Below are 12,602 nucleotides of genomic sequence, written 5' to 3'. Positions count from 1 at the left end.
ACGTCCCACAACCACAAAATGTGTTTTTTTCCCCAAATAGTGCCATTAAAACACGAAATAAAACAAAAACGTTGCCATTAGCTACAGTCACTTGAAGTGTTCGTACTACCGTAATTAGTGTCGCTATGTTACCGCAAAGTGGTAAAATGCCACACCCTGATCTACGTGGATTTGCCACAATGGGTGTGTCACCATTGTTAGGTTAGCATAGCAGAAAGCCGCACAAGCGAGCTCAAGACTGTAGGTCACACACTTTTGTTTTTTGATTATTTTTTTTTTTGCTCTTGGATCCGTCAGACGTCATTCAGCAGTGATTTCAGCAAATACTATTTGTGATTATAGCCAAAAGTCAGATTTTCTATATGTATTAAAATCAAACAAGGCAAAATGGTCTTGCAACTGTTTCGTTTTTGGTCTAATAATGTCTGGATACTGTCAGCGTACCTGAGGCATCGGGAAGGTTTGTAGGGGTGGAAGAGCGAGGCCATTTATGGATTTGAAGACAAATAATAATATCTAGAAAGAAACTCTAAAATGTATAGGGAGCCAGTGAAAGGATGCCAGAGTAGGAGGTACAGTATATGCTCCCTCTTACGAGTACCAGTCAAGAAGCAGCAAATACCAGTACCAGCCAAGAAGCAGCAAATTGCCAAATGAACGATCGTTTGGCATTTGGCATACTCGACACGGCAGCCAATCAGAAGCCTGTTTCGTTCTTCGGACTATACCGTGACTGAAAAGTGTACTTCAACGTTTTGAAAGCCGCTGAGAAAGAGGCGTCCACTTGGCTTGTAGCGGTTTGCTTGTAGCTTTTGCTTTATTGAATAAAACAAACGTTTAATTTGAAAAATATCGGGGTTTTTTTTCTTGAAGAAGTTGTCGGCTACACGGGCCGAGACGTTTTGAAAGTCGTATGCTCGACGTAAATGTTTTACGCCCCGGGCCACCGGGCAGACGCGATTTCAAACACTGCATACACCATTGAATACCTTATTGAATGCTTTGATGGGATAAAATAGAACAGTTCTCAGATGGTTCAGACCTTATGACAGGGGTTATTTTGACCTTTGGAAATTTTGAATCTGAACAAATGGCTGTGACTTGTGGAGTCCTTCAAGGGTCAATCCTTCGACCCCTTTAGTTCAGTCAAATATTTCAGAACCATCTTTCAAACTATCTTTCAAAACCAAAGACTAAGTTTGAAGTGTTGCTGATAGACTCAACCTGACTTTCGGAAATCATATCCAACCAATCATTAAACAGCCTTTTACCAGCATATCAAAACGGAAGGTCTTCCTATTTAAAGCAGACTAGCAGTGAACCTGTTCAAGCTTTGGATTGATCAAACTCATTTCATGAGATTTGTGCAGTTAATAAATCAAATTTGGGACCGTGAATATGTGTGCCCATCTCTCCAGAGAAGGAAACCAAGCATTCCGGGAGACCATGGCCATATTGGAGAACCATCCATGTGTCAGAGGGCTTTCTTTTACATCATTCCTCATTCTTCCTTTCCAGAGGATTACAAGACTCAAGTTGCTGGTTCAAGTGAGTAAAACTGACTGGATTCAAGTCACAATAGTTTTGGAAGTCTCTAAAATGTATCACTGCTTCTTCAGAATATTCTAAAAAATGCTGAAGAACACTCCGAGAGGGAAGCAAATGCTATTAAGGCACATCAGCGACTGGAGCAGGTAAGGAATAAACTATTTAACTTATTGACTGCCAGACGATGTGCAAAAAATGTGTCCAGTCCAGTGCCAGGGTTTTTGTCATTGTCACTCAAATTGCAGAATCCACAGAATATTAAGTTTTAGGACGACATAAACATTCACAATGCAGCGTAAGAAACCTTAGACTATCTTCTTTCATCACAAAGAAAGACTTCATTTCTAAATTATATGGGTCTGGAGTAATCTAGCTTGAAATGGGTCCGGGTGTACAAAATACAATACAATACTGTACATAGATTTTTTTCTCACTTTAACAACAGCTGAAGCCGAAACAAAGCGCAAACATGGACAAAAGGCAATGCCCTCTCGTGGGAGGGAAAATATCGCCAGAGGTCTGACCAGCGCTTTATCGGCACCCCCCCTGCAAGAAAACCCAATCAAATTCGGGATTGGCGCTCCACGTCATATTTTCAATTCCCGATTAAATTTGGGAATGCCAGTGAAATGATCATACCAAAAACTCACTCACTTGTGTGTGTCTCTTTAACAGATTGTGAAAGAGTGCAACGAGGGGGTGCGAAAAATGAGTCGCACAGAAGAGCTGATCAGCATTGAAAAGACTTTAGAGTTTAAATCCAAGGTAAAGAACTGCATCCTCTGGTTTGGCATTTTAACCCGTGACTTCACACGTTGCCTTGGAGATTCTGTGATGCGGAATCATCAGTAGCAGGCCATGGATTCCATCAGTAGGCCTTCAGTAGTGCTATGTCAGAATCTATCCAGACTGAAAAAAGTGTGGTGTGATTTACTACAAGTTCACTAGACGGTACCATTAGCCAGATGATAACTGACCGACCGACCTCAATGATGTCCATTTTTTTCTTGAAAAGTCCGTCTTGAAAATTGCTTAGACAGTAAATCTGCAACCAAATCCTTTTTTTTCTCTTCCTTTGGCCATTGTGGGTTGACAAAACCACTATTAAATCAACACAACAATGTATTTGCTTATGCAGCTCATGACCGATACAGTGTGGTAGCGCTGGGGAGTATGCGCTTATCACTAGCGGCTTGTGATCAGAGCAGTTTTTCGCAAACTATGATTGCCTAATAACTAACCAATCATAGTTTACGAAAACTATGACGTTGACCAGCGCCTTCCAGAAGGCGTTCATACCCCTTTTGGGTAGCCAACTTGAAATCTGATTGGTTCGAGCAACAGTTTGATTGACACATTTGATGCTCCAGAGCCTGCAGAACTGATGGTGAAGGCGTCCAGTTTGATTTCTGACCTTCCACAATGATGTCTGAAATGTGATTGGTTAAATGCTTAAATACGAAAATGCACATCTGGAAGCAATACAACAGGGGAAAGAAAAGCAATGAAAGGAAGCTACAAGGCAATTCCGAATTCATGGACAAAATATCATTCTCATCAGTCTGTGATACAGATATTTTTAGGCCAGCAGAGAAAACTTTGCAGGCCTTGACGGTCCGCCACTGAGAATCATGTATTATGAAGTAAATAGTGCTTTCTTCCCTTGTAGTCTGTGCCCATCATCTCCCACTCCCGCTGGTTGCTCAAGAAGGGGGAAGTGCAACTCATGGCCGGACCCAAGAGCACCAGGACATTGCGAAGCCGTAAACTTTACCAACCCGTCTTCTTGTTTCTCTTTAACAACCTTCTGCTGGTCACCAAGCGTAGCTCGAGGTACGCATCTTTTCAATCATTCTCTTGCCAAAATGTCATCAGTCAGTGTCGGTCGTATACACAAATGTCTTTCCAGTGGTGACAAGTTTCAGGTTCTGGACTCCTGCACACGGGCGATGCTGAGGACTGAAGATTTAGAGGACCAAGGTCAGATGTTAGCCAATGTCTTTAATCTTAAATTGCTGGAGAACCAAGAGGACCGGCCAGTCAGCTACATGCTCAAGACTTCAAGCATGTAAGTTTGTGAATCACATTTTGGAAAATCCATCCATCCATTCAATTTCCAGACTGCTTAATCCTCATTAGGGTCGCGAAAGTCGATCCTAGCCGTCTTCGGGCACTTGGCGGGGGACACCCTGAACAGCTTTCCATGCAATTTCAGGGCACACATAGACAAACAACCATTCACTCTTGCATCAAAGGATTTTTTTTGGGTGTTCAATCCGCCTGCCATGGATCTTTTTTGGAATGTGGGAGGAAACCGGAGTACCTGGAGAAAACCCACACAGTGAACATGCAAACTCCACACAGGCAAGCCGGCCGGACCGGGTCTTGAACTTGTGACCTCTGCACTGTGAAGCCCACTGAATTAAATGTTCAACGATGACTTGTCATTATCCGAAGAATGACATAAGCGCGCGTGCTCTGATGACCACCTCCAAGTGTTCTGTTGCCAACGTGGCCTCCCTACTGAAAAATGTGCGGCCACGCCCCTGGCATACGTTTCACGAATGCATCATTAAGCATCATGTGTCACATTTAAAGTTCAGGAGATGAGTGGCTTCAATTGGTGGCTGTGTTCACACCCACTACGGCAACATCTGACCTATTTACAATTTGCATCGAGATGATAGACTTGCGTTAGTCCTGAAAAAAAAGGTCTTGAACTCATTCACTGCCATAGACCAGAAAATAAATACAAATATAGCTATCTAGCAAGCTATCTAGCTAGCAATCTGGCTAGCTATCTATTTGCTATCTTTCTGGCTAGCTAACTATTAGCTATATAGCTATCTATTTATATAGCTAGATATCTATCTATCTAGCTGTCTATTGGGTATGTCCTTGAGAGTTTTGAAAGGTGCTTATAAATACAATGTATTATTTATTATCCATCCATCCATCATTTCCCATACCGCTTATTCCTCATTAGGGTAGCGGGGGTGCTGGAGCCTATCTCAGCTGTCTTCGGGCACGAGGCGGGGGACACCCTGAATTGGTTGCCAGCCAATCGCACACAAGGACAAACAACAGTCACTCTCACACACACCCAGGGTCAATTTGGAGTCTTAATCCGCCTGCCATGCATGTTTTTGGATGTGGGAGGAAACCGGAGGACCCGGAGAAAACCCACGCAGGCCTGGGGATAACATGCAAACTCCACACGGGGAGGCCGGAACGGGACGCGAACCGGCGACCTCTGTATAATTTATTATTATTATTATTATTATTATTATTATTATTATTATTATTAATTAGCTATCTAGCTATCTAGCTTTCTATCTATTTGAGTTACTTCCGGGTTGATTGAAGTTGCGTGTGGCTGCCGCTGTTTACCCACAGAAGAACTTATCCTGTGACTGTAAATTGACCCTGAGTGTTTTGAAAGGTGCTTATAAAAGAAATGTATTCTAATTCTAATTCTAATTCTAATTATTCCTGAATCGATGAGGTTTCTTCAGCCGTCTTCTGTACTTTTTGAAGGTGTCGGACGTTTCGCCTCCTATCTAAGAGGCTTTGTCAGCGAACTAAAGTCTGACTGGTCGTATCGGCACACAGCTATGATAGGTCCCTATTCTCAGGTTGGGGGGAGCAGAGGACCACTCCCTGTGGCCCCACTGATTGTTCCTACATTCCTGACTAACGACTGGCCTATTTGCCCCTGTCCCACCGATATCACCTCATCAGCATTACGAATGTTGCCTAACCTGTGTTGCTTAAGCAGGCTATTGTATGCACGATCCAAATTGAACCTCACCCCACCAGACCGGTTTAATGAAGGATTTAGTTGTTTTATGAGAATCGCTTCTTTTACCCCCCTTTCAAACCATCTATGAAAGAAGTGATTCTCATAAAACAACTAAATCATTCATTAAACCGGTCTGGTGGGGTGAGGTTCAATTTGGATCAAGTACAGATGACGGCTGAAGAAACCTTCTCATCAATGGACCACTCGACTGAGAGCTTACACAGACATTATTCCTTAATGTATTCGGGAATTGCGGTTATTGAAAAGAGGACATAGAGGGCCATTCCTGAATTTGTTCGGATTTTGTTTTTGTTTTCATGCTTGTGTGCCGATAAAGCCATGGCCCCTGGCAATTTTGTTCTTTTCCACAAGGTGTTCTCCCCAGACCCGCGTGGGTTTTCTCCGGGTCCACCAGTTTTCTCCCACACTCCAAAAACATGCATAGCAGGCAGATTGACCACTCCAAATTGTCCCTAGGTGTGAGTGTGAGAGTGACTGTTGTATGTCTTTGTGTGCCCTGCAATTGGCTGGCAACCAATTCAGGGTGTCTCCCGCCTCGTGCCCGAAGACAGCTGAGATAGGCTCCAGCCAATCCCTGCGACCCTAATGAGGAATAAGCGGTACGGAAAATGAGATGAGATGAGATAATAATAATATGTCGTGCGGCGAGACAGCAAGCAGGTGGAAAGATGATAGAAGTTCACTCAGCCAGATGCAGGAAGGGTATTGTGAGTTTTCTTTATTTGAAGTTGATATCAGTTTTCGGCAGACCCCAGATAACACTGCTCTTCAGGTTGTCCTTTGTCCCTCTTCTTCCTCCTCGAAGTGACTCGCTCAGTCTGGCTTTAAAGGTGCTTCACCTGAGCTTCTGGCCAATCGGGTCCCAGCGGCAATTGGCCATTCCCAGGTGGTTACAATCACCTTCTCAGAGTTAATTAGTGGTCGCCCAACTCTACTGTTTTGGATGGGGAGAAATGCGTACCTTTCTCCCATCCAAAATCCAGAAAACACAAAATTATTTAATGTTTTTTTTTGGCATCATGACATAATAATAATAATAATAATAATAATAATAATAATAATAATACATTTTATTTCTAAGCGCCTTTAAAAACTCTCAAGGACACTGTTAGTGCTTTGTTTCATTTCAAGATAATTCCAGACCCATATCACTTAGGAATTGGATTGGATTGGATTTGCCTTTATTAGTCTCGCAGTGGAGAAATTTACATTTCACAGCAGCAAAGTGATGAAAGGATTAACGTATGCATTATGTAAACATTCGATAAAACGTTGAAAACTTTGACTCTCTTCTTTCATCAGAAATGAAGAGTTAATTCCTAAATTGTATAGGTTTGGATTTATCTGAGCTTGAAATGAGTGACTGTCCAAAATACAATGCAATACAGAGATCCCTCGCTACTTCGCGGTTCACTTATCCCGGCTTCAGTGCATCACGGATTTTTTTTTGAAGGGAAAAAACGTTTTTATTCGTATTTTTCATTATTATTGTTTTGTTTTTTTTATTAATGGCATGCAAATGTGCAAACAAACAAAGTAAAAGAAACAACACTGCAAACACACTGCAAACATAGCAGAATAAAATCAAACACACTGGCTTTGAACATCTCATGGAGCATCCATATCTGGTCTGACAAAAAAAAAAGACAAAAATAAGAAAGAGTGCCAACAACTACCGATAATGTTCTTCTCTCGGAGAAACACTCCAGTAGAAAAACACGCTACAGCGAAGCAGAGTCAGGATGAATACGTGCAGCAGTTTTACAACACTGTTCTTTAAGCGATTAAAAAAGAGGTTTTATTTTTCGTTTCATTCTGCAGTATGTATAGTTTTGCATTGTAAAATAAAAAATAAATAAAAAAAGCTGACTACATTGTACTTCGCGGATTTCACCTATCGCGGGCTATTTTTGGAACGTATCTCCCGCGAAAAACGAGGGTTCACTGTACATACGTATTGGTTTATATAGCACTTCAACAACAGCTGAAGCTCGAATGAAGCGCTAACAGGGAAAAAAGGGAAATGCTGCCCCCTTGTGGAAAGGAAATAAATATTCCCAGAGGTCTGGCCAGCGCTTTATTGGCACCCAAGCATGAAAAACCAAAATCCAAACAAATTAGGGAATGGTGCTACATGTCATATTTTCAATTCACAAATAAATTTGTGAATGGCAGTGAATGAGTTGAAATCAAATGCCTCAAATCAAGATGACTTTCAAGCTCATGGTTTCAGTTTTCGACCTATCCGTTAGCTGTCAATGGTTTGAAATAAAACAAAGTAACGAGACTTGGTGCTAATCAACGGAATTCCGTTGACAGGAGTGATAAGCTTCGATGGATCTGTGCGCTGACTCCGAACCCACGCACCCGCTTCATGTCGACCAGTGCACACCAATCAGGTGAGATTTCTTGTTTTATTTTATTTTTTTATTGAGAGTATATGCAAATTGAAGTGATACATTAGTAAAATACAGTCTCCTTGATTTGAATACCACATCCTTGGATGTCTCAAGCACCATCATCCATAAACCAACAGAACATAGAAATTTTAATAGGTTGTCTTTTCATGAACCGATTTATAACCTTGGCTCATGAGCTCTTCCTGTGAAGGAGTTTACAAGTCCTAAATTTTGCCCAAGGCCAGATTTTCTACACGAAGATGACATGTTAAAGGCTGTGTCTATTCACCTCAGATTGAGCCCAGATTTTCCGTGCTTCCATTCTGGGCCCTGTGATCGGGCAACTAAGCATACAATAGCATGAAACTTTGAAATAGGATAACTTCTTATGTGTCTATTCTCCATCACTCAACATACAAATCGAATCATACTCATACTATCCGTTCTGTTACGCATTTTAGACTCTTTGCAAGTGCAGTGCATTCAGTCCTACTCCTCCCAGGAGCCGGATGAACTCTCCATCGAGATGGCCGACGTTTTGAATCTCTTGGAGAGAACGGATGACGGTACATAGCCCTGCATAACCACCACGGTAGTTCAGTCTTCCGATTTGGCCAACGTGCGTCGTATTTTGTGGTTGCTTCCAGGCTGGATGATGGGCGAAAGGCTCCACGATGGTGAAAGAGGATGGTTCCCAAGTCGATTAGTGGAGGAGATCCAGAGTCAGGAGGTTCGGGCTCAGAACCTGAGAGAGGCGTTCAAGGTGCATCACGCTCAGGAGGGAGCCGGAGTCTTGCAAAGTGGTCCGAGACTAGGTTCGAGAGGGGGGAGACCCACGCCAAAAGTCTCCAGTCTCTTCAGTTTGTGGAATGATCCCATGGGAAGGAAATAAATATCAGCGCTCAAAGAGGATGCATGTGCAAAAAAGCATAGAGTTTTGGATGGATCTTGAACAATGATGCCTTTTCAGCTTTACCGTTTTGCTGTCGGTTGCCCCTTTTACACGCAGATCGCATAAAACTGTCGCATCGGAGCCATCATAGAATATCTGTCATTGATCCACCTTGGCCGGGATTTCACGATTTCAAAACTCGACTTGACATGATCCAAATTTTTGGGGCCACGCATACATCACAAGACGAAGAAATATTTCAGTAAATAACTTGTATACAGGTAACATCCAAGTCACGACCGGCGCAAGTTACGACCACCCGTACTTACAACCACGACCGCCAGACCTTTTCTTTTATTCTACGCCTGGCACCGCAATGCGCAAGCAGCCGGCAACGCGTACTACAATCTTGGCCAGCATGTCACACACTCGCACAGCAATCTGCTGCGTGACTTTACTCAATAGATGAGTTATACAGTGCAGATACCGTCTTGGCAACATCTCCTGTAGTACTGTACACTGCTTTTTTCCTTCGGCGTCCGCCGGAGTCCGAGCGTGTGTGTCGGGCGACCTCTTCTGGCCGTTAGCAGGAGGAGCCATTTTTCAACATAAAATGATAAAAACGGCACTAAAAGGAAAGTATAACAGTTATAAATGAACTGTACAGTAAACAGTTTTGTATACATTACAGGTACAGTTATACAGTAATAAAAATCAATAATACGAAATATAAAATGATAAAAATGACACTAAAAGTGATAAGATTTATAAATGAACTGTAAAGAGTTTGCGTCTGTGTAAGCTCTCAGTCGTACAGGAGTGGTCCATCGATGAGAAGGTTTCTTCAGCCGTCATCTGTACAAATTTGAAGGTTTCGGACGTTTCGCCTCCTATCCAAGAGGCTTCGTCAGCGAACTAAAGTCTGACTGGTCGTATCGGCCCTATTTATATATCCCTAATGTCCAGACATGGCAGCGCCGGATACAGCTATGATAGGTCCCTACTCTCAGGTTGGGGGGAGCAGAGGACCACTCCCTGTGGCCCCCCTGATTGTTCCTACATCCCTGACTAACGACTGGCCTATTTGCCCCACTCCCACCGGTATCACCTCATCAGCATTATGAATGTTGTGTAACCTGTTTTGCCTAAGCAGGCTATTGTATGAATGATCCAAATTGAACCTCACCCCACCAGACCGGTTTAATGAAGGATGTTGTTGTTTTATAAGAATCGCTTCTTTTACCACCCTTTCAAACCATCTATGTTCTTTCGCTAAGATTTTAACCTCATTGTCGTCAAATGAGTGGTTGCTAGCTTTTAGGTGCAAATGTACTGCCGATTGAGGCCCACTTGTATTATCCCTGCAATGTTGATAAAGTCTTTCTTTGAGAATTTGTTGAGTCTCCCCAATGTACTGCTCTTTACAATTTCATTCTCACAATGTATTGAATAAACTACATTACTTTGTTTTTCATTTGGTAGCCTATCTTTTGGATGCACTAATTTTTGTCTTAACGTGTTTATCGGTTTGAAATAAGTAGGAATTTTGTGTTGCCAAAGGACTCTTTGTAATTTTTCAGAAACTCCTGCAATGTAATGTACTGCTACTCCTCTCCTTTTTGTGTCTTGAGAATTTTTGGTTTCATTCCCTATTCTTACTTTCTGACATTTGTTGAATGACCACAGACTTTAGTTCGCTCACGAAGCCTCTTGGATAGGAGGCGAAACGTCCGAAACCATCAAATGTGTACAGATGACGGCTGAAGAAACCTTCTCATCGATTTAAAGAGTTTGGTATAATTCAATAGAAAACGTTGCTTAAAAACAACAGACTATACTGTCGTGTAACCATCACGTCGACCATTTTGAATGGATATCGACTTACAACCGTTTGACTTACGACCGTTTTGTCAGAACGGAACTCGGTCGTAACTCGGATGTTACCTGTATTTACTTCCTATACTTGTGTCATGTTGACGGAGTATCAACAAAATTCAATGGTGGGCCGTGGATTTCATCACGAGGCCTTCAGTAGTGCTATGTCTCACTCAATCCAGACTGACAAAAGTGTAGTGTGATTTACTACAAGTCCACTAGAGGGTACCATTAGCCAGGAAATAACTGACCAACCTTTCTTGAAAAGCCCGTTTTGACAATAACATCACAAATTAACACAAAAATATATTTTCTTATGCAGCTCGCTACCGATACAGTGTGATAGCTCTGGCCAGTATGCTCTTATCACTAGTGGCTTGTGATCAGAGCCAACTCTGACGTTGACCAGCGCCTTCAAAAAAGGCGTTGCTCCCCTTTTTGGATTGCCAAAATGAAATCTCATTGGTTCGAGCAACAGTTCGACCGGCACATTTGATGTGACAGGGCCTGCAGAACTGATTGTGAAGGCGTCCAGGTCGATTTCTGACCCTCATAAAAAATGATGGCACAAGTGTGATTGGTTAAATGCTTGAATACAAAAACACCTGTCTGGAAGCATCACAACAAGGGAAAAGTAATGAAAGGAAACTGAAAGATTATTTTAAAATAATTCATGGACAAAATATATTTCACATCAGTCCATGACTCAGATATTTTTAGGGCAGCATAAAAGGCTTTGCAGGCCTTCACGGTCCGCCACTGACAAATTTATGCTCAAGGGCGTTTGGCTATTTTCAATCTTCCATCCATTTTCTGTACCGCTTATTCCTCATTAGGGTCGCGGGGGGTGCTGGAGCCAATCTCAACTGTCTTCGGGCATGACGCGGGGGACACCCTGAATTGGTTGCCAGCCAATCGCAGGGCACACAAAGACGTACAACAGTCACTCTCACATTCACATCTAGAGATAATTTGGAGTGGTCAATCTGACTGCCATGCATGTTTTTGGAGTGTGGGAGGAAACCGGAGGCCCCGGAGAAAACCCACGTGGGCCTGTGGAGAACATGCAAACTCCACACAGGGAGGCCGGACTGGGACGCGAACCAGCCTCTGCACTGTGAAGAAGTGTGCTATCCACTCGAATACCGGGCCGCCCTATTTTCAATCTTTTCCACCCCAAAAAGAATGAAAGCGGTTCTATTAGGTCTGAATCCAGGACTCGTTTTGTGGCGGGCTTTATATAGGTACGTCTGTTGTGGCTCTGATACTATTTTCCAAATCTATAAAATTGTCAAGACGACATTGTCCCCCCCCCCCCCCTTCCATCTTGGTGCCTTTTATGCTCTGAAAACAAAGGTCTTGGACGTACAGGCAGTGTTAAAGGGACTCGTGATTCCCGACCAGTCAAAACAACTCAAGCAATGCGACATGGCTCATGAATGTGCAATTATTACGTTTTTTTGGTTGTTGTGCCCAATGCACTTAATATGGTGTGCCATCAATGAAGAATCGACATTTGATAAAGAACCATTGAGGGTACAATGGTCCATATACCCCCAAATGTTTTTGGCCTTAATTTATTGTGAAAATATTGTAAATATCCCTCAGATGCATGGGCAGGGTTTCATTTGATTGTGTTCATTCATTTCATTTTTGAAAATGCATAAAAAATGTTATGAAAAGCACCAAAGATGATTCAAGTGTCTGTCTATGACAAGGGTGTCAAAGTTATTATTATTTATTTATTTATTTTTTTGCCGCGGGCCACATTGTATTTCCGGTTTCATCTCGGAGGCCGTTATGAATTTGGGGAAGCCATTAGAATGTTTCATCGCCGCCACATATTACATATAGAACACACAACAAATGAATGAATAACTAGTTTTCAAATTTAAAGCAAAAAATACTCACTGTTATTGTAATTTACATACAACAATTTGAAATTCGGGTTTGGACTTTTGCAAGCATCATGAAATTTTACCTGTCAAAGTTTGATTTGCTTTCACGCACCGAATAAAATGACACGGCGGGCCAGATTTGGCCAACATGCCTTGACTTGGACACC

The 12,602-nt window shown here is 42.4% G+C and overlaps 1 protein-coding gene across 2 annotated transcripts in view; it reads left to right on the top strand.

Moving 5' to 3' along the window:
- Window positions 1-10,136, top strand: part of ngef (neuronal guanine nucleotide exchange factor) — a 32,344-nt gene extending 22,208 nt beyond the window's left edge. For both annotated transcript variants that reach the window (XM_089013806.1, XM_089013807.1), the window contains exons 8-15: window positions 1,419-1,548; window positions 1,620-1,694; window positions 2,224-2,313; window positions 3,218-3,381; window positions 3,458-3,616; window positions 7,691-7,770; window positions 8,232-8,336; window positions 8,418-10,136. In XM_089013806.1, coding sequence (XP_088869932.1) covers window positions 1,419-1,548; window positions 1,620-1,694; window positions 2,224-2,313; window positions 3,218-3,381; window positions 3,458-3,616; window positions 7,691-7,770; window positions 8,232-8,336; window positions 8,418-8,662 — 1,048 coding nt within the window. In that variant the 3' untranslated portion in view covers window positions 8,663-10,136. The remainder of the gene's footprint in view (window positions 1-1,418; window positions 1,549-1,619; window positions 1,695-2,223; window positions 2,314-3,217; window positions 3,382-3,457; window positions 3,617-7,690; window positions 7,771-8,231; window positions 8,337-8,417) is intronic.
- Window positions 10,137-12,602: the final 2,466 nt, after the last annotated feature.

This window comes from Hippocampus bargibanti, linkage group LG14 (assembly GCF_051943395.1).
Source record: "Hippocampus bargibanti isolate YZ-2025 linkage group LG14, ASM5194339v1, whole genome shotgun sequence".
Taxonomy (NCBI): Eukaryota; Metazoa; Chordata; class Actinopteri; order Syngnathiformes; family Syngnathidae; genus Hippocampus; species Hippocampus bargibanti.
The sequence above is the reverse complement of the archived record's forward strand: the minus strand, read 5'-3'. Positions and strand labels throughout refer to the sequence as shown.